Source organism: Nycticebus coucang, chromosome 18 (assembly GCF_027406575.1).
Source record: "Nycticebus coucang isolate mNycCou1 chromosome 18, mNycCou1.pri, whole genome shotgun sequence".
NCBI lineage: Eukaryota > Metazoa > Chordata > Mammalia > Primates > Lorisidae > Nycticebus > Nycticebus coucang.
Genome location: NC_069797.1, coordinates 44,642,786 through 44,665,149, shown reverse-complemented (window position 1 = coordinate 44,665,149; position 22,364 = coordinate 44,642,786). Strand labels below are relative to the sequence as shown.

General features: G+C 49.9%; 1 protein-coding gene across 12 annotated transcripts in view; it reads left to right on the top strand.

The window, feature by feature from the left end:
• MSI2 (musashi RNA binding protein 2) overlaps positions 1–22,364 on the top strand; it is a 406,134-nt gene that overhangs the window by 334,970 nt on the left and 48,800 nt on the right. For all 12 annotated transcript variants that reach the window (XM_053567675.1, XM_053567685.1, XM_053567684.1 and 9 more), the window contains exons 9-10: positions 8,398–8,512; positions 18,621–18,695. In XM_053567675.1, the coding sequence (XP_053423650.1) occupies positions 8,398–8,512; positions 18,621–18,695 (190 nt within the window). The remainder of the gene's footprint in view (positions 1–8,397; positions 8,513–18,620; positions 18,696–22,364) is intronic.

Below are 22,364 nucleotides of genomic sequence, written 5' to 3'. Positions count from 1 at the left end.
GAGAGAGGCAGTGGGCTGTGTGGGAGTGTGCATGCTGGGGAGGCGGCTGCTTTTCTCTCTGCCTCTTTCTTTACTCCCTGGTCTTGGGATTTGAGTGAACACAGATGTGAGCTTGCTTTATCACCTTCCAAGGTACTCACCTAGGCTCCACATGCAGAGAGTAAGGTGCGACTCAAACAGCTTTATCCGCTGCAAGCCCTTTATGGGATTAGCTCAGACAGTCCTCTGGGGTAGGCACTGCGGTCACTCTGTGGTAGAGATGAGAAAATTGAGGTGTCGAGGAGTTAGTCAGCTGGTCTCGGCTCACAGAGTCAGCAAGGGTAGAGATTTAAAGCCAGGATCCTGAGCCACTAGGTTAGATTACTGCAAACCACATGAGGCGTCCACCCTCCGATCTGGGCAGACTGGGAGGCTACAGTTACTGGGGCCTGTGTCTCACTGGTGTTGGGGACCAGCCTCTCTCCACCCATTGCTCAGACACTGGGCACCCCCAAAGGCAGAGCCACATCTCACCATATCCGTCTGTAGCCACACCCAGCCCCTGCCTGGTAAATAGTAGCTGCTCAACCTTAACGGGTGTGATCTGCTTCACTTTGCCTTCGTTGATTTTGATGAAACACTCAGTAAAGGAAAGAGTGGATGAAGATAATTCTGGAAGCTACAATCGGGAATGGCCTTGTGGAAGAACTGGTTCCCTAATGGGCCTCGGGGGCTGGGTGGGGATGGAGGGTGTCAGAGAAGGGCTGTGAGCCCAGGCACTTGTGGCCAGAGACCCAGAGGAGGGAGAAAGGGTTTTGAAGTTGGAGGACCTACAGTTGGACCCTGGCTATGTTTTGTGACCTTGGACAAGACATTCCTCAGAGCCTCAGTTTCCCTTTCTGAGGGGCTAATGAGGCCGTCTCACACTGGATGTCTCTCTTCCATCCAGTGAAGGAGCTGCAAATAGTGGACATTTTTTGAAGATTTGTGTCCCAGACACTGAGCTTTATATCCGTTATCTGCATATGTTACATAATATGTGAAAATACACATTAAATACGTATGCACGTGTGCACACACGAGGATGTTGTGACTGTGCCTAACAGGCATACGAGCAGCGCTGGAGAAGCAGTGTGTTCCTTTCTCCCCAGAGTCATCCTGCCCAGCGAAAATTATAAATCCCACAGGACTCACTGTGCCTTTCACAGATGGGTCTGGGCCAATCTTACAAGCACGTGTCCTTGAAGCTGGGTGTCAAGCCAGCCGCCCTCATCTACCTGAGCTGGCATCCCCGTTTTGGTTTGTGCCTCAACCCCTTCCTCTGCAGACTCCATGGGTGGGCCCCATATCCGTGAGGACCTCTTTGCAATAGACCAGGACAAGTTGTCATGTACAAGTGGGTCCACTGTGCCTGGCCACACATAAGCACAGTGCCTAATCATGGTGTCTGGGGAGGAGAGAGGAGCTGGAAGCCTGTCTGAGGTAGCAGAGGGCAGAAGGGCTCAGCCAGGGAGGGGAGGGAGCTGCAGAAGGGTTAGGGACCCCCATTCCCACCCCTGCCGGATTCAAGGGCCTGGTCTCTCAGTGTATCTGCCAGGATGTCTGGGGGTGCAGTCGCTGCCCCACCCCCAGCTCACGGTGGCGCCTCAGGGCCTTGTCCTCACCCAGCCAGGCCCTGTGCTCAATCTGGTCGTCAATCCATCTGGTCTCTGGTTCTGGGTGAGAAGAGCATCTCAGTGGAATTGCAAGCCTGTGGCAGATGTTAGAACAGAGAAGAGGTGACCTGGCTCTCAGGAGTGATGCTCAGCACTCCTGTCTCAAGTGGGCAGTCTCTGTGAAGAAGAGTACGGGGCCCACCTTCCCTTCCTCGGACCCTCCTCGCCTCTCCTCCGTGGGTTATGTACTGTCACGCCCTCACCTTGTGACTCCCCAACCCTCTTCTCCAGCTCTCATTCCACAACTGTCTCTAGGCAGGGCCAGCCTCTAGGTGTGAGGCTGGATAATCCTTGGGCCTTGTCCCCAGAAGGGCCCCATACTGGTTTAATGCTCTGGTCTTTGTTGCTGTCTTGAAAGTTTTAGTGACTGTTGAGCAAAGGGCCCCCATCTTCATTCCACAGTGGGCCCAGGGCATTCTGTAGTCAGTCCTGCCCCGGAGGCCTCCTCCATGCCAGGTGCGTGGTAGCTGAGTCAAGACTGTTCAAGGAGCCTGCCTTGTGCTTGATTCCCTTGCTCTGCAAGTTCCTTGAGGGCCAGTCTCCTCCAAATCTTGGTTATAAAAAGCAAGAGCTCTGTAAAAAAGGCCCTGCCTTCCGTAGAGCTTCTAGAAAGGCTTGTAGTTGGCAGAGAGGGTGGGAGGACAGTGACTAGGAGGAGGAAAAGCTGTGGCCTCTGGGTGACAAAGGCTATGCAGGACATGTGTGTGGTATGTGGTCTCAGGAGGCAGCCTCACCTCCCGCCGCAGTGGTGAAAGCTGTGTAGCTGTCATTACATTTGTCATCTCCCCTTCCCTTCACCATCTTCCTCCACTCAGGGCTTAGTGGCCAGAAGGGAGAGTCAACTTGCGGCTTCAGAGAAGCAGTGTTAGCCTCAAAGCCGCCAGACTGAGGCTGGGAAAGAGCTGCAGCTGGAGTCAGGAAGGTCAGGCTGATCTGGGGCCAGGCCAGTCCTCCGTGTCGGTTAGAAGCTCTGTGGAGGGACAAGTGCCTCCCACCCCCTGCAAGCTGCAAGACTTCCTCCCCCTGAGCCCTTGCTGGCTACCAGAGGCCTAGCCAGACAGTCAGATGGTCAAGGTTGATCTCTGAGCACTGTCCGGATTTTATCTTTGAAATAGGCCTGCCTCTCCCTGGAGGAGTAAACAGTCTGCAACATGGTGTGTTTGCAGTACGCAGTGAAGCTGCAAACACTGGCCCCTTCAGGGCAAACAGAGCCCCCAGGGTGGGGGCTCAAGGCCACAGGTACAGGACTTGGGTTTCCCTCTGGCGCTCAAGGCTGCATACTGACTGGGGCCATTTGTGTAGAGATAAGAGGAAAACAAAAGCCTTTTCACTTTCCAAAGCTTGGCGTATTCCTCAGAGTGCCTGCCTCTGTCCCCAAGGAAGCCCAAGCAGTGAACTTACCTTAACAAGGGCTTTAGGTCTTTTGGGGCATTCAGAGTAGCTAGGGAAGCCAACCCTACAGAAACCCCAGCACTTCCCCAAAAGCTAGTGCTAAACATTTCCCCCCAGGGAGATGGCATCATCCTAAGCCTGCTCTCCTGGTGTGGGCTGTGGCCATTGGTAGACTGGATTAGAATCCCAGCTGCATGTGTAATGTGTCCATACCACGGGTGAGGTGTCTGCAGTCTGAGCCTCAGTTTTCTGTTGTGTACAATGGAGATGTGGCTATAAATGACATTATTGGGTTCATTGACAAAATGGGAATATGGAAGGCAGATTAAAATATTGTATCAATGTTAATTGTCCTGAGGCCAGAGAGGTTTCCAAACCCGTAACCTTGGGGGACTACAAGGAATCCACACTCTCTCCTCCAGGGTCAGTTTGTCCCACAGAGCAGCATATTGGGATAATGACATTTGAAAACAAACCCACCTACTTTGCGGTGGGAGGTTGACACATCCTGGCACTGAATCCCGGTGTGGGTTGTCCTGTGGCTTTCCGAGTCCATCTGGAGTGAGGGGTTGGGCACCAGCGGCCTCCAAAGTGTCTCGGAGGTGCACTTGGAATGGGTACACCCCGCTGCACTGCTTGCCCCTCCAGAGGGTGGTGTTCTTCGTGGCTGTTTGAAACAGTAGCATCCCCCGGAGTGGCTGTGGGCACAGGAGTCGCAAGGAGGAAAACTTGTCCTCCTCCGGGCTGCCCCCTCCCAGGGCTGCTCCAGGGAACGTGCACGGGGAGGAGCCTTCCTCTGCATGGCGGTGGTGGGGAGCCCTTCCATACCTGGAGGTCTTAGGGGGTGGGGCTAAAATAGCCAGAGCAAGAGGCCCAGTCACGGTAAGAACCTCTTCTGTTTTATTTCTGATGACTGTGGGGCCAGGCAGGCCTCCGTGGGGCTGCAATGGGAAGAGAGCTCTGTGCCCTGCCCCAGGGATCCACCATCCAGGCGCCAGGGTACAAGAAATGCCTCCCCTGCGCTGTCTATTCACTCCCCTTCATTGACCTCGGGGAGGTCGTGCCTGTGACCTAGGCCACCCCTTCCTGCACTGAAGCTCAACTGGCCCCATGTCTTCAGGATTGTGGTGGAAGTAACACCATGAGTCTCAAAGCTAGGTTACAAAAATTTTCGCAGTTTCTACCCACATCCGGTGGAGAGCTCGTGCTTGGGACACTATCCCAGCCGAACCAGCATGGGCCGCCTGCCGCGTACGCAAAGCAGCGCTGTTGGACTCACAGCCTTCTTGAGACTTTCTCTAGCTCTGGTCTCAGCACCGTCTGACCACAATGACATGAGAAACAACAAGCAAGAGCCTGGCTGAGCCCAGGCAACTCACAGAACTGGGAGGAAGAAGGATAAATTGTTGCTCGAAGCCACCACATTCAGGGGCAGTTTGCTGCACAGCAGTAGATACCTGCAACGGGGTGTGTGGCCGGATGACCCAAGGACATGACAAGAGTCGAGGAGATAGACTGGGCTTGACCCTGTTTTGGTTCTTCCTATAACCCTGGTCATTCATGCTGAGGTCTTTGCCCTACACAGGGCCCAGGGGAAGATATCAGGGGATGGTGACTTAAGTGTGGTCTACCCAAAAAGCTCCATAGGCTGACAAGCCTAGAAGTTACGGGGGACAGGTTGATGGTGTGCGTATTTGCATTAATCTTGGGAGAACCAGACAATTAGAGCCTGAGCTTTGTCAACAGAGTGCGCTCTCTCAGAGGTACAGGCTTGCCTTATTTGTCTTTATATCCCCCAAAGCCTAGCACTTGCAGGCACATTTAATTCCCCTGTATTGCATTGTTGAATTAAGTGACTGAGTCCCCAGGAGCAGGAGCTGGAGCTGGGGGACAGGCTTCATGGTCCTGAGACTCTTTTGAGGGGCCTTCAGTGCAGGCCAGGTTAGGCCCCTTGCTGTGATTCCTGCCTTCCCCTGTCGCTCAAATGCCCAGACCAGGCTTGGGGTCCCCCAGAGAGTGCATACGCCATGGCCTTTGGCCTGCGAGAGCACTCACGGTTGACACAGCAGTTGGTTGGCAGAATCCACACAGCAGTCGGTGCTGCCCAAACGCTGCCAGCAAAGACAGAGCAGAGCTCCGCAGAGCTGCCAGCCCTGTTCAGTGAGAGGAGGAGTAGGTGGGTTTGTTTAAAATACTCCCATTACAGTCAGTTAACCTTTATGTTCCCTAAATGAAAATTGTATAAACCTGAAATTTTCGTTGATCAGGTTGCCTAGGAACAGGCAGCAGGTTTTCATAAGACAATGCAATAGATTGTCACCGATAGGGCTATTAAGAAGTGAGCTGGTTAGCGGTATTATTCCCGATCCTGGTGTTGGTGATAGGTAATTATCTGTCTGCCTGTGTGGGGCACGCCCATCGTGCCAGGCTCAGGGCAGGTTCATGCAAATGAGGTTTCTCAGCCTGCTTCTCTGGAGCCCCGGAGGCACTTGTCAACCCTGGGCTTCTGAGCGAAATCTAAAAGGCTCAATTTGGATGAATTTATTTCTTTTTAATCACCTTTCCCTCCTTCTTGCATGATAATATCCTAATAGTTCTACTGGTGACAGTCTAGTGTATTGTCTTATGAAAACCTGCTTGCCTGTTCCTGGCAAAAAAATGTGGATGATAAACAATAAATAGCAAATGCACAGTGGAAACTGAAAAGGAAAATTGCTGTAACACAACTTCAATGTATCTTTTTTTTTTTTTTTTTTTTTAGTAGAGACAGAGTCTCACTTTATGGCTCTTGGTAGAGTGCCATGGCATCACACAGCTCACAGCAACCTCCAGCTCCTGGGCTTAAGCGATTCTCTTGCCTCAGCCTCCCGAGCAGCTGGGACTACAGGCGCCCGCCACAATGCCCGGCTATTTTTTGGTTGCTGTTCAGCCGTGGCCGGGTTTGAACCCGCCACCCTCGGTATATGGGGCCGGGGCCTTACCGACTGAGCCACAGGCGCCGCCCTTCTATGTATCTTTTTAGGATTTCTTTCCCTGTGGTATAGGCATTTATGTTTATGTTCAAAAAAGTCACTGCAATTTGCTTTTTTCCCTCTCGTAGTTGACCCGCCATCCTGGTTTGCCTGGAACTGAGAGGTTTTCCAATACAAGTACATGTTAGCATCAATATGCCTATCAATATGCTTTTCCATAGCTACATAGCATTCAGGGTGGATAAACCAAACTCAGTTTAACCAACCCCTATGATTGAAAATGTGGAGTATTCCCCCTCCCCCCCCTTTTTTTTTTTTTGCAGTTTTTGACCGGGGCTGGGTTTGAACCCGCCACCTCCGGCCTAGGGGGCCAGCGCCCTACTCCTTTGAGCCACAGGCACTGCCCAGGTATTTCCTTTTTAAAAAAACTGTAATGCTTACAGTGAATAGCTTATCCATATATCCTGTAGGGTAAACTCCTAGAGGTGAGATTATTGGGTGGCTGTGTACATTTATGGCTTTTGGTACATTGGCAGATTGCCCTCCAGAAACGTTAAGTGCCAATTTCCACACCTACTCTCCATACCCTCAGGAACCCTTCCAGCAAACAATCTTTTCATCACTGCCAGTCTGGTAGGCAAAAAAAAAAAAATATATGTCTCACTTTTGGGATGTGTGTTTATTAGCTGTTTGTGAACTATTTGTGTCTTTTATCCGTTTCTCTTTGGGGATGCTCTTCTCTTTCCTCTTAACCTGTAGAAACTCTATGTATTAAACATGTGAGTTACGGATGCTGGACCATCATCTCCATTTGTTAAGGCAGTTGTGGTTATTCTTGCAAAAGAAAAATAATACCTGTTATCCGGTGTCCTTGAAGAAAGAAGAGTTATATTTTAGGTAATTAAAGCAACCCTCTAAACTGAAGCACTAAAACATTTTTTGATTGAAATATCTGGAATGAGAGTATCTCCAAAATGGGTAACCCATGGAGGTCCCTTTTTGAATAATGTATACTGCACACAATTTAACTTTTTCTCCAAAGCTCGGGCACTGTGAACAATAGTAATTTTCCGTGTTACAGTGATACCCTCAGCAGCTGTTGAGCTACATGGAGTTTTTGCTCCTATACCATATGGCCCAGACTGCTTTATAAATAAGACACCTGATTCTTGTCTTTTTTCCATCACTATCAGACTGTCCTGCTGTTACTTTTGGCTGCTATAAGCTTCCTTGCCTTACTCTACTACAACATCCCATCTTCATCAGCAAGGGGACTGACTACCAGCTAACAATGCTTGTGAGATTTCTCTGTAAATTACAAGCGAGCAAGCACCGAGCACAGGCTTTGAGCATAGGCTTAAGGCTTTCCATTAAAACAGTGGAAGAGCTTCAGCAGGCCACGTTTTTTACTTATTTCCTGAGATTTGTATTTCATGTCGGTAAAGTCATTAAGTAAGTGACCTCTGGGTGTGCAAGTGGAATAGGATTAAGAAATTTTAGAGTCAGAAGGACAGGGAGGAAAGATTAGCAACCACTTGAAGATGTAGCTGCAAAATGAGAAACCAGTAATCCAGATGAACAGAATCAGTGTTTAATCTTGTTACTTTTCTCAGGAGTTTGCTGGAATGGGTTTTGTGGAAATGGCAATATCATTGACCTAGAAATTTTGAAGATCTGGCTGGTAGGCCTGTACCTGCTGGGGATGGTTTTTAGCATGTTACACAAGGCTTCCGATGCTCAGTTTTCTCATTTGTGACATGGAGCCAGTGTCTAAGTGTCCTCTTTTTTTAGTAGGAGTTAGAATCAGATGGCCTGATGTGAAGAGCACTGGCCTAAAGGAACGCCAGGAATTTGTAAACATTCAAAGGGCCAGACAATCACCAGCGATGATTTTTTTTTTTTTTTTATTGTTGGGGATTCATGGAGGGTACAAGAAACCAGGTTACACTGATTGCATTTGTTGGGATGATTATTATTGCTATTGCTGTTGCTGTCACCCACAGACACATCCAACACCGCTGCCTGCCTCCCTAACTGTCATGCCTTTTGCTGAAACTTCAGTCTGAGCTGCAGCCACACGTGTGCATACCTTTAGCTCTCGTCCTTGCTGCCTCTCCAGAACCCAATTTCATCCCTGTAGGTTTTTCCAAAGCAGGATTTGCACAAGTAGTGTGTTTTCTTAAATATTTATTTTGCAGGCCATTTACTTGGCATGGCTATTTTTACAGTGAGTAAGGAGCAAAGCTAAAAATAACTTAGCTCATAACCAGATCCGTTCTGCATTTGACATTTACGTGGAATTCATTTGCATCTCATTTGTTCGCCTTTCTGTTTAACAGGTAGAATGTAAGAAAGCTCAGCCGAAAGAAGTCATGTTCCCACCTGGGACGAGAGGCCGGGCCCGGGGACTGCCTTACACCATGGATGCGTTCATGCTGGGCATGGGGATGCTGGGTGAGTCTGGCCAGGACTACGGGGTCCCCATGGACTTGGGAGGGCTGTGGAGGCCTGTACTCCCAGTCGGGTCACGTAGCACTTAGGCAGATGGCTTTCCCTGTCCGTGCCTCAGTTTCCTTATCTGTAAGATAAGGATAGTAATTCCCCTTCCAAAACCTTTTTGATGATTAGATGAACTTCTTGCCTGGCTCATAGGAACTTCATATTAGTTTCTGACCTTTCCGTCTCCTTCCTCTAATGGAGGAAGTTTCTCCTTCGGCCTCAGTCATTTGAGAGTTCTAAAGACCTGAGGACTCCTGACTGGCTTAACTTGTGTGGGTTAAAGCTGCATTTTCTAAAACTTGAGCGAGGAGAGGAAGTGGTAAGGGTGGGTGATAATCCTGTCTATTTAAATGATTAACATTTTTCTCTTGGGATATCAAAATTTGCATTTAAATGGATGTTTTAAATAGCCTGTTTTACTCTTTATTTGCAAAAAAAAAAAAAAATGATGAAAGACAAAGTGTGTTTGTTCTGACTAAAAATGATTTCTCCTGGCTTTTAGAGAAATTGAGTTGCATATTATGCCCCTTCCCTTAAAGGTATCTCTGTCCGTCCTGCGTCGATAATTGAAAATCTTACCGCTTAAATGGCATGAAAGATGGAGAAAGCAGTGGAGATGTGTAATAGTGTGGGTCGCGACAATAATTAGAAATTTAAAGGCGAGCGAACGGTATTTTAGTGCAAGTTATTGTGTGTCAGGAAAATACTAATTAAATGGGATAAATGGTAGTTAATGGTAAAATTCCATTCAGGCGCATGAGCTGTCTAGTTTTAATGGGTTTTCATTTGGTTTGGCTAAGAGCCCCTCTTCTATATTGTTTGATAAGCCCTTTCTGCATTTTCAGATTTGCTGCTGTTTAAATCATTCCTGGCATAGTTTTAAATTTATGAAACTTCCCTGGATCTTACAAAGAATTGTATCTACATGTCGGTGGAAATAACAAGAGGAGCTAAAGCTAATTTTGAGGAACTTTATAAAATGGAGAGAGATGCCATAAGACTATTAAAAATTCTCTAATTTTTCAGGTTTAACAGTTTAAAAGAAAAATCATGTTATAATTCTTTAAAAGTTGGCCAGATGATTCTAAAGCTTAACTGGAAGAAAACACATGAGAATAAATAAAATGTTTTTAAGAAGAAAAATAAGAAAAGATGAGTTGGACCAATATCAGAATGTGGCACAAAGCTGCGGTAATTAAAACAGTGTGGTATATAGGAATGCACCTGTGAATAGAAAAAGTCAAAGGCCCTAAAATAAATATATCTATTTTTAGGAGTGTAATTATTAGTAAAAATAGATTTTAAAAGTCAGTAAGACTTATTTCCTGATTACTTATAATTACTTAGCTCTTGCTTTCAAAGATAATTTTTGTTTGGTTTTTACCCTATGTTATTTTTCCAAGGAAACTCCAAATTACTACATTTAAATGTTAAAATCAAGACTTAAAGAGTTGAGCCAGGCATGGTGGTGTGCACCTGTAGTTTTAGCTACTCAAAAGGCTGAGGCAGGAGGATCACTTGAGCCTAGGAGTTCTGGGCTATAGTGAACTATGTCAACTGAGTGTCTGCACTAAGTTGGGCATCAACATGGTGACCTCCCAGACATGGGGGACCACCAGGTTGCCAAAGGAGGGGTGAACCCGTCCAAGTTGGAAACAGAGAAGATCAAAACTCCTGTGCTGATCAGCAGTGGGATCATATCTAGCCCCTGCACTCCAGCCTAGGCAACATAGCAAGACACCAAAAAAAAGAAAATAGAAAGAAAGAAAAGAATAAGAATTGAACCTATTACCACCTGCTGGCTTTTGGAGTCTTGGATTTAAAATGAGTGTAAACTCCTTGAGCATAAAATGGGAGATTTGTTTTAGGGTCCAAATCTTCGAGAAGTACCCACATTTCTGAGTGTAACTTGATACCCCTTGCATGCCAGGGAGAATGAATGACTGGTTTTCATCAGGGAGAAGCAGAGGTGTGCAGTGGAGCCAGCTCGGCACGTGTTGGTCAACAGAGAGCAAAGATGCACCATGCTCAGCCTCCTGGACTCTGAGAAAGGCTTAGGCCGACATTGGCACAGACACTTATACGTGGGTCCCTGAAACAGAAAGACATTTACCATTTCATAATGGGAGCCCAGACAGGGAAGAGGGCAGGAAGCATTCATCATCAAACTGTCTTTGAGCACTTACTGAATACCCAGCCCTGGCCTAGCCCGGGGACACACAACAGTTGAACAAGCAGATGTGGTTCCTGCCCTCATGGAGCTTGTGATCTAATGAGAGAGACCAGCAGGTATCAGCTGATCACACAGATCCTTAGCTCATCGGGATAGAGTTCCTGGGTACTTTAGGAGCACATAATGAGGAATGGAAGCCAGTGTGAGGCATCGGGGAAGTGGCATTTCAGCTGGAAGAAGGATGAGTGAGCCCAGGGCCTTCCATTCGGAAGGAGTAGCCTTAAAATGCCAGCATCCTACCATGGCACCTGAAGAGCTTTGCCAGGTGTGTGTGAGTAGAGGCAGGGTGGGCAGACAGGAACGGCCCCTTCCTGAGAGCACCTGCTGAGACCCTGTGCTGGTCCAGACACTATCTGTGTGGAACCTGCTCATGGAGGGGTGGCTAGCTGATGCCTCCCTGAGGCTTACTCATCTGCTCCAGCTTTTCCCCCTCCCCCCCACCCCACCCCCGTGCTCTCACGTTCAAGTTAGGACTTCCTTGAGCCACAGTAAAGTAGCCATTAAGTAAAAACATCATCATCAAAGAGCCTTGAATTATAGCCTCCCTTGCCCCACCCCCGTTGCTTAAGGCCTTTGCCTTTGGCCTGCCACAGTTCTGGTGGAGGATGACACCTGGCACAACCCCCAGGCCCTGTCGAGTTCAACCCAAGTCACAGAGGCCTGGCCTCTCCTCTAGCCAAGCAGAGAGCCCTGTGGATAGAATGGAAGGTATCAGCTGGCCAGAGCAGGCCCCCACCAAGCAGCGCTGTGCTGTGTGGTTCAGGGGGAAGAGCTCAGGACTTCGGAATCAAGGGATCTGGGCTCTTCACCCTGACAGCTGCTTGAATTGGGGCTAGTGCCTTAGCCTGTCTGTTCTTCCTTTACCCCACCCATGGGATAATAATCTCACTTCATGGGGTTGTTGGAGGATAAATGAGACCATATCTTGCCTGGCAAGTGCTATATTTAGTCAAATGCAAGATGCCATGGCTAGTAAGAGGCACCCTCATGTTTCCATTTAGAAAGAAAAAAATGCTATTAATTAAACTGCATGGTGCTTTCTTATCACATTGACTGCAAGATAGATGCCACTTTCAGAGATGTTTAAATGTGGAAAAGATATATGTCTCCAAATCAACAATACTGTAGTATGTACTCAAACTGGGAGCTGTTTATAAATAAGGCCTGGAGCTGTTTATAAATAAGGCCTTGGGGAGCCCTGGCAGATTATCACCTTGGTCTCCAACACTCTGCCACTTGGAGTTCCTTCTTGCCCATGGCTGGGAGCCTTGCTGGATCCACCATGTGACCTGTGCTATGTCGATTGCAGCCTCCCAGTCTGAGGAGTTTGGAATTTTCTTGACTTGCCACCTCCTGATAAAGATGCACATGCTGGACTCCAGGCCCCATCAGCTTCCGGCCCTCCTGAATCCCCCAGCCACTGTGGTGACGCATCCACATGCCTGCCAAGCTGCGCCTCTTAAGAGATCCCAAAATGTGTCCCCCCAGTTGGGAACCAGCTCAGCCTGAGGTCCAGAGGGAGGAACCAGGCACAGCATCCAGGGAATGAGCTCACAGTCTCATGGTCTGTTAGCCTGTTGCCTCCCCAGTCCCCAGCCAGGCCAGAGTCTCCTGCTGCACCTTCTCTGAGGCGCTGCTGGAAACTCCCTGGGCTGCCATCCACTCCTCCCATTGGCACAGCTTGGCATCCTGGGCCCCTGGACACTCTGGGTAAGGAGACTGCCATTTGCTGTGTTGTGACTAAAGCCCTTGACTCCATCATCAAAGACTGTTTCTCTCTTTCTTCGGGCCTCCTCCCTTTGAAGTGGTAGTGTGGCATTGGGCAGAGTAATCCTTTGGTGGGATGGCCTTATGTGCCCCCACCAGTCACATGGGTCACCATCTCTATGGGGCACTATGCCTGCATGCTGCTCCTGGAATTGCTGCCGTTGCCACCAACGATGATTTGGCGGATGAACTTGGCTCATGCAGAAAAACAGTTTTTAAAAATTGATGAATGGATGGAATGAGATGAGGTTTCAGTGATTTAAACTTTTGTTGTTGAAAGAGCAGAAAAATACATAGCACTTCTTGGGGCTTTTTTATAAGTGAGACTATAAACCATTAAGATGTTAAAATTCATTTATTCGACAAATAAGTACCTGCTAAGTGCCAGGCACCTCTCTGGACGCTAAAGATCCAACAGAGAACAAAGTGTCTGGAGTGCAGGGAGCTGACATTCTAGTAAGGAATCTGAGTCAACCAGCAAATGACTTGGACACTGTGGAACTGTGGGTAATTTTTAAATACCCTTTCAGATTGTCTCCACGTTTTGGAATATCTCATCAGAGGGAGACCGATGAGCATATAGTTGCACAGTTATTCTTTCTTGATCGCTCTTCATATGGCTACAAACATCTTTGGGGGGAAACCTTTACCTGTTTTGGTTTTAGCTTTCACAGCCTTTACTGAATCATAGGATAGTCAGCCCAGTGGGAAGTCCAGCTCTCCCACCTTTGAGCAGGACAAAGCCAAAGTCAAATGAGACCCTTAGGAAACTTCTTTTGCAGCCCCTCAGACTGTATTCTGCAGCCTGTGGCGGCAAAGTGGTCTCCACTCAGTTGCCCAGCTCAGTGCAATAGAACCTCTTTCGTTTTTCTTAATGAAACTGGGCTTAATAAAGCAAACACATGCCGATTGTTGATATATTTGATTCCTCTTAGCCTTCTCTGCCTTCCGCCACATAATCCCACTGCCTTTAACTCTCTTGGCCTGGTTGGGTACATGTTATTTCTTTAACATGTTGATAGCAGTATCAGAGAAATAGTGTATTGATGAGGCCTTGCAGAAAAGATTCAACCTGACAGGCCCAGAAGTGGAGAAATACTGTAGACCAGCTAAAGCACTCTAGCCAAAAGCATTCTTACCAACTCTCGTACTGAGAAGCCCCGGTGAAATCCTGACCAAGTGTTCCCTGACATTAAGCATCTCTGCAGTGAAAGAAAAAATAAATCATTGCTTAGAAGAGGGACTAGGAATCCATAATCTGCTGACATTCGCTGACAGATTAAAAGGAGATTGGCTGGAACTTAAGAGCCACCCATCTAGACTCATTTGTTAATTTTTTTTTTTTTTTTTTTTTTTTTTTTTTTTTCTTTTTTTTTGTAGAGACAGAGTCTCACTGTACCGCCCTCGGGTAGAGTGCCGTGGCGTCACATGGCTCACAGCAACCTCTAACTCTTGGGCTTACACGATTCTCTTGCCTCAGCCTCCCGAGCAGCTGGGACTACAGGCGCCCGCCACAACGCCCGGCTATTTTTTGGTTGCAGTTTGGCTGGGGCTGGGTTTGAACCAGCCACCCTCGGCATATAGGACTGGCGCCCTACTCACTGAGCCACAGGCGCCGCCCGACTCATTTGTTAATTTTGACTTGGGTTTGGTTTGCCCCCAAATATCACTTTAGGTTGTTCTTGAGGAGGTGTTCCTTGGTTCGGCTGTTTGCTAATGGACAGAGGAAACTCAGAATTCAGATCCTCATTGTCTGCCCTAGAGCAGTACAGCCCAGTGCAACTCTCCACAAGGGAGGAATGGTCCTGTCTGTGCTGGCCACTAGCTGCATGTGGTTTGTGTGACTGGGGAACTGTAGTTTTCATTTCATATAATCTAAATTCAATTAATGTAATTTGGGCAGCACAAGTTGAGGATCCCTTGCAACTCAAGATGATTCTGGGGATCTGAGCAGCTTTGTACCATAGACTGTGGCCTCCACCCCCTTGCCTGGGAAGGGCTCTTGGCATTTGGTGTTTGGTCTGTTTGCTGACCTTGCAAAGCCGGTGTGGTGCCCCAGGCGAAGCCGTGCAGCAGATGGGTCACACTCTGGCAGTTACTGGGATAAACAGCCCTTGCCTCTTTCAAGTCCAGGGCCTGATAGAAACAATTCCCATGACTCTGAGTAGCTGAGTCACAGCCTGAGAGAGGATGAGTCGTGGACACTTTTAGAATGCAGACATCTCTAGCGTAGACCTAGAACCACAATTCTGGGAACCCTGCTATCATCCCCCAAATGGGGGCCCCCAAACGAGCTCACTGGCAAATCCAGATTCTGTTGTTGATTTCTGTATTTGGCTTCCACAAGGAAAAGCCGATCTCTAAGAGAGGTGGCCATCCAGGCAGAAGGCTTGTTTTTTTTTTTTTTTACTTTAGTGACAAGAGATAATTACTGCGGGATTGATCAGGTGTCCAGAGTATTGGAGCAAATAAATTGTGCAGTGGCCAGTGTGGGAGGGGCCGGGCTGCTAATGGAAGTGGTGGCTGGTTCGTCCCGCTGTAATGTGGCCTGATGGAGCGTTGGCATGGGTCTGCTATAATGTGCTATTGATATGCAGTCAGCCAATTTCCCCGTGTGGCTGGGGCTGTGAACCATTCGAGCAGAGCTGGGCTGCACAGCAGTAAATGAAGAGGAAAATTGAAGTAATGTTATTATAAATTTATGATTTCATCTGCCTGACCTAGAGGATGTTCGGCAATGGGGGGTAGAGATAAGATCCCCCGCTCTGGAGGAGGCTGAATTCTCTTCTTCATTGTTCAGGAGATGATGATATTGATGTGTCCGAGAAGAGTGGGGTGAGGCCCAAAGTTGGGGTGAGCTTGACCACCCTTTTCTTCTTTCTTGTTGAAGACTTGTGGGAATGCCAGGAAGAAGGCAGATCTAATTGCATCTTCCTGGGGACTGAGTGCAGGGAGGGACTGGCCATTCCCCCATCTCCCACCCTCTGTGAGGCTAAGCTGCCACATGGGCTTATTCTTTTGCTGTCAGATTAACACTAAAATATTTAAGACCCCTAGTTCTGAAGTTAGAAGTCAAGGAGCCATTTTTCATCAGCAAGGCCCCTAGGCAGCAGTGATTTGGCTATTTGCGTATAATCCGTTTATCAATATTGTTGAAATAATGGTATAAGAAATCTAGTGCTGAAAAATATTTGATAGCGGGTGATTAATTTGGAGGAGAATTGAACTGCCCAGCCATGAAATAAATACGAGGAAGGAGCCAGTGTGTGTGTGTGTGTGTGTGTGTGTGTGTGTGTGTCCATTCAAGGCCTGTGAGTCCTGGCCTCTGCCCTTTTCCCTGTTCTCCTTCCTATGGGGTGCCTGAGCTCTGCGCCCCACTGGGCTTCTCCTCTCAGCAGTCACTGCAAAGCTGCTGGGGCACTCTGTCCACCTGGACCGCTTTCTGCCTGGGAGACACCATGTGCTGAATAGACACTCAGGGGAGGAACAAGTGGCCAGACCCAGTAGAGAGAAATAATTGAGTGGGCTGTGGCCGCAGGTTTGGCAAGGCTCTGGCTGAAGCCAAGGAAAGGAGCCACAGCTGGTCTCAGTTGAGAACTTAGGTGCATCTGCAAGGGACCTGCAAGAGTTTCTACAGCTGGCGGGACTCCGACTCCAAGAGGGAAGAAGACCCTTACCTCAGTTGAGTCAGCATGTTATTAATGTAACAAAATACCATCCTAGCACTTCAGGAGGCTGAGGCAGGTGGATTAGTTGAGCTCAGGAGTTTGAGATCAGCCTGAGCAAGAGCATACCCTGTCTGTACTAAAATAGAAAAACTATTGGGTATTTTGATGGACGCCTATAGTCCCAGCTACTTGGCAGGCTGAGGCAGTAGGATCTCTTGAGCCCAGGAGTCTAAGGCTGCTGTGAGCTATGATGCCACTGCACTCTACCCAGAGCGACAGAGTGAGACTCTGTCTTAAAAAATAATAATGATAATAAAATAATTTTTTAAAATGTAACAAAATACCATAGGCTTGGTGGCCTATCAACCACAAATGTTTATTCCTCACCATTCTGAAGGCTTGGAAATCAAGGTCAAGGCACTAGAGGACCCCATTTCTGGTGAGGGCCCACTTCCTCTAGGGGCCGCCTTCTTGCTGTGTCCTCACATGGGTCTGGGGGGGAGGGCTTTTTTATAAGACACTCTTCCAAAGGCTCTACCTCTTAAGACTGTTACCTTGGGAGTTGGGATTTCAACCTATGAATTTGGGGATACGCAAACATTAAGGCCATCACAACTTCTGAGCCAGAGTCAGGACTTCCAGATGAGCGAGCTTCTGTTCTGGGTCTGATGGTGCATGCACTGACCACAGGCTGAAGCTCCAAAACTGAGATCCGTGAGGAAGTGAGGGACGGTGGGCCCTGTCCCTGGACCTCTGAGGCACAAAAGCGCTGGACAGGCACCAGAAGACGAGCCGGGAAGCAGGCAAGCTGGAATTTAGTATGTTCCTTTCCCTTGAATCCTCACTGGCAGGGTCAGACAGTGGTTGTGTGATGTGTGAGAATCCACTGGGGAGGCGGTGATGAGGCCCTGAGCTTGTGCTTAGCAAAGCTTTGTTCTTTATAAAAGTGCTGAGACACATGTAGAAAGTGGCACTGTTGTCCTCCTTGCTGAAGAGCCTGGAGACTGTCGTAGATCCATCCATCAAAGTAATTTTCTACCAGTGTTTTGATGGCAAACAACAGAAACAACTCTGTCTGCTAGAAGTAGCAAAGGAAATAACTGGAAGGAACGTGGGCACTGCACAGAATTGACAGGACGAAGTGTTGAGCAGGACTCAGAAAACAAGCAGGAACCAGGGCAGCTGGGTGGTCAGAGACCCAGCTTTGGCCAAGGGGACAACCCAGGAATGACCTGGTCAAGGAGCTGCTGAGGCCACCCCCCTCCTCCTCTGCCCCACTGGCTATAGAGGCAGACCTCGAGGAAGGCTTCTCTTGGCTGAGCCCCCGTTCACGACCTACCTCCCAACTGCCAAGCCTCAGAGAACAGGAAGGAGACTTTTTAGCTTCTGTGATGGGAGTCAGGCTCCTCCCTGAGGCTCACACATGGGGAGAGGGTTCAGGTGCTGGGCAGTCAAAAAACAGCCACTGACATATACTTCAGAGGTCGAAGCAAAAGTCAAGCTTTGCTAGACTGTAAGATGGCCACAGTGGGGTTTGAAGAGCATGAATGTACTGAGGTTGCCTATACATGGAGAGGAGGGGTCAAGGTGAGCCTGTTGGGCTAGCACCAGGAGGAAGCCACAGGTCTCCTATAGCTATGGAGTGTCTGTCAGTCCAAGAAGGCTGTGTTGGCCTTCATTTCAGCCTGAATCAGGAGACAGGCATGTGAAGAGTGAAGTAGCTTGAGTGGACAGATGACCAACCTCACTGGAGGTTGAGTGACAGATCGGGGGTCACAGCAGCACCAGGGCTTGGCAGCAGAGTTTCTCTTCATGGTAGATGTCTTAACACACCCAGCCCCTCACCATTCTCCAGGAGTCTTTCAAAGATACCAGCATCTCTGTGGAGTATCCTTGCTGGGCTGTGGGCCTCAGGGACCCACTGCCCCTGGGCTGTGGTTTTCCAGGGCTCCAGGTCAGCCCTGAGCTTGGCCACCGAGCCCGTGCTCTGTCTGGTCCGGCCCTGTTGTCCACTGCCTTGGGAGCAGGCATTACAAGGACTTTAATCTCCTACTGTCAATAGCTTTAAGGTAAAGTGCATTCGGGGTAAGCTCTCCAAATGTCAGAGCCAGGCGCGGGCCCTGTGTCTGGTGCTAATACATGGCATTTACTCTGCAGGTTCAAGAAAGTACACGGGCTTTGGGGGTCTGGCTGCCCAAATACAGGTTAATTACCAGCAGCTGACTGCAGTGTCCCCAGCCACAGGAGAGCGGTGACCTGGATCCCTCGTAAAGACCCTCATGAGCGACAAATCGTTTTGTGAAGGAAAATGACTCGTTGCCACCCTCCCTGAGATTTTTAGCCCCTCTCTGAGGCAGCTGTACTAATGGGACTCTGATCTTTCTCTCTGTTCAAGGCTACCCCAACTTTGTGGCAACCTATGGCCGAGGCTACCCCGGATTTGCTCCTAGCTATGGCTATCAGTTCCCAGGTGAGTGGCTTGGTTTCCCGGGGCTTTGGAAATACGGGAGGTGGGCTGTATTTGGGGGTGGTGGGAGGACCCTTAAAGAGAACACAACTCATACATGCATCCATTTGAGAAATGACCTGTGTGTGCTAAATTTCAAATCAACTTAAGTCCAGGGTCAGGATGCAGCTCTGAGTCTCTGATTAACTGAAATGTCTCACTGGTGCTCGGTATTTGAGAGTAGCAACTTGTAAAGGGAAAGGAGGAAACTGAGGCAGGTTACCTTCCTCTGCTCACCCCCTTTTTCTGAAGCCTGTTCCAAGTTTTTCTCCCTTGGTACTAAACTCTAAGCCCAGGGTTTTCTTTCACTCTCTTCCCTCCCCCAGCCCTCACCCTGCGTCCGTCCACGTGCGTGATGTCTGACGTCTCCCCACCCTTCCTCCTCCTCTCCCTCTCCTCCTCCTCCCCGGCCCTGACCACTCCAGCTTCAGTGCCCTTCTGGTGTGTGTTGGTGCTGTGCTGCGGGGTCGGGTTTTCTGTCCACCCTGCGTGGGGCTGTTCAGATTCTTCTTTCCCTGTCTGGGCATCAGAGCCATCAGGCGGAGCCCACAGCAGTATCTGCCATACACAGGGTTCCTCTAGCGTCAAGGTGGCTGATGGGACACTCCCCCCTCTCCCAGGCCAGCAGAGAGGGGATGCATGGTCCTATAGATATGTGGGGAGGGCATGATGAAAGAAGTGGTGTTTTAGGGGCTTTGCTCTTCCTTGAGGGTGTCAGCCAGCTTTTTCCAGACTTGGGAGTACAGATGAAAATATATTGGAGTGCTGAGGGGTGCCCGTGTGCAGAGGACAGCCAAGGCTTCTAGAGAAGGTCCTAGCAGCAGAGTCTTGTCCTCTGTGGGTCCTCTGCTGAGGCAGGAGGCCCTGTGATGGAGCTGGGCTGCATGAGTCTCTCTCCTGGTTGGTCATCGTGTCTAGACTGGGAGGCCTGGGAGTGTTGGGGTCAGAGATGAACTAGGAAACAAAAGGAGGATGCTGCTCTGAGGCTGATGACAGGAGGGCAGAGTGAGGGGCTCCACCAGAGCTTTGGGCTGGGGAAGGTATATTGGGAGCTGCTTAGAGCCATGCGTGGACAGAGCCCTTGAGCAGTACTGGAAGCCCCAGACTCTTGGCCTGGCTCTGACACCAGCGGACCAAGCAGCCATGGGCAGGTCACCCACCTGGTCAGGCTTCACTTCTCTCTTCTGTAAATGGGAGGTCTGGGCAGGCTGGGCCTTGGGGTCTATGAGGGTCAGAGGGGAGGAGAAGGCAGGGTCAGCCGCAGACTTGGAGGTAGAGGGGTATGAATGACCCCCAGGGCTAAGAGGGTTCCCCATCTGGGAGGGGCCCTCTGCAGGGATCCTGCACAAAGGAAGCCCTCCCCAAAGATTCCCATAGCGATGGCCCCTGGGCCTGAAGGAGGAGGGAGTGTGCGCCAGAAGCAGAGAGGCCAGCACTCGGCCAGGCACTGCTACAGGTGGAGACCGCCAGGCAGAGAGGTAGAAAAGACGCAGGTGGTCTGGGTCTCTCCTGCCTTGCTCTACTGTCTCCCTGAGCAGCCATTTGCCCAGCCCTGTATTGCTGGCCACATGTAGTGCTAAAACTTAAGAAAAAATCAGTTCCTCAGTTACATTGGCCACATTTCAAGTACTTAGGTACTTAGTAGCCACGTGTGGCTCATGGCCGCAGTCAGCACAGAGCATAGCCATCTCCATCACCGTGAAAAGTTCTGTTCTAGGGCGGCCCCTGTGGCTCAAGGAGTAGGGCGCCGGTCCTATATGCCGGAGGTGGCGGCTTCAAACCCAGCCCCGGCCAAAAACCACAAAAAAAAAAAAGTTCTGTTCTAAAGCTTAAAGGAAGACGCAGACTGTGGTGGGGCTGCAGGGTTCACGTGTGCCTGCGTGTGCACCACGCCTCCCCCAGAGACGCACAGGGCAGTATAGCTGTGCTCTGTTTCCTCTCATCCTGATCACCCCAGGAGCTGGTGGCAGTTCAAGGGCAGCTTCTCTTCCTTCCTCCCAGGGGTGACAAATGCACAGGCTCAGGCATCTCCGTGCCATCTGACCTGTGTGTTCGGCCCACACAGCTGCCCCCCTTCCAGATCGGGTGTCTGTTGCCCCTCAGTGTGGTGCTCGTCCCGAGAGCTGGAAGAATCTTAGCATGGAATCATTTGGGGGGCAACAATGTAGGTTCCACACTAAGGCCTCTGTCTCATTGGGGAGCCTACCCCTGGGCCCTTGTGAGCTGGCTCAGGAAACATCTGGTAGAACTCGCCCTCCGGGACCTGCAGCCCTGAGTCCACCCCAGGCAGGTGGACATGCAAGGATGACCAAACTGAGGCTGGGAGGATGAGGTGGGATCTCCAGGGTGCCAGCCCTTCACCAAAAACTAAGGCCTTGGGGACTGGGGACTCAGGTTTACAAATTAGGGGATGGAGTGAGTATGCCCAGGGCCCAGCCATTTATCACCGTCACTACCTCCTGCAGCTAACATAGTCATGGGTTTGCACGGGATAGACATCAGGTATTAAAATGTGTAGGCAGTGGCTCCCTGACCCATGGGAGTTAGCTGCTCTGTTACCCCTTAGCCACCAAACTTTCCATTTCCCATCCTTCCTGTTCACACCACAGAAGCCTCTTGTTTCTCTTAACCAATGGTGAGAAAGAGGCCACCCGTGGCTCTTGGGGCAGGTAAGGAGCCCTGGGCCTGGCCTTGTTGCCCACTCTCTCAGCAAGGAGCCAGTCTAGGGTCAGAGTCTGTATCTCTCCTCACCCACCTCTGAGGAAGCTGCCCTGTGGAGTGTGTCGGCCCATTTGCTCTGCCCAGGTGCCTTCCCAGACAGCCAGTGGCACTAGACACCAAGCCTAGGGAGGCCCCTGTGCTATCCCCAAGAGCTCAGGGAGTGGCTACTGCCCTTTGGAACCAAACCTGACCCCTCCAGGACCCTTGGCCTTAGCCTCAGGGGCAGGACCACTGGGTGAGGGGGGGTGGGGGGGTTAAGCTCTGCAGTGCTCCATCTGCTATCTTTGCCTAGTGTCACTGAGGGTTACTGGTGAACCAGGCTGAGGCAGCTGGGCCTAGGGGACACCCAGAGGTGGGGCAGCCCAGCCCTCTGCCCTCTACCTTCTCCTCCTCTTCCAGGTGGGTTCTGCTGGCTCCTGCCATGCCCAGCGGGCCTGTGACTTTGTGACATCACACAGCTGTCACATCACCACCGACTGTCCTGGTGTTTTTTCTTTGTGGTCTTTCTTTTCTATGTCCTCACTGTGTGATCACGTCACCCAGTTCTCACTGCAGCCCCTTACACTGTGTGTGGATCCCGTACCTCTCCCAGCCCCTTCCTGAGCCCTCCTTAGCAGGGCGGCAGAGACAGCTGGCTGAGAGAGATGAAGGCACACCCCACCCTGCAGGTCCAGGGCTTTCCTCCTGTTTCCACTCACATGCCAGGGGGCTTGTGTGCCCTCTGAGGAAGACATGTCTCTTTACAAAGGGTCCTCCTTCCCACCTCAGTTCACCCTTCCTGTGAACACCCATTTCATTCACCTGGTTGGGGTCCCAATGTCACTCTTAGCAGAGTCTCATTGTGTGCCATGGGATTGACACAGCCTTCCCGGGACACACAGGCCATGTCAGGCAGCACCTCCCTCCACCACC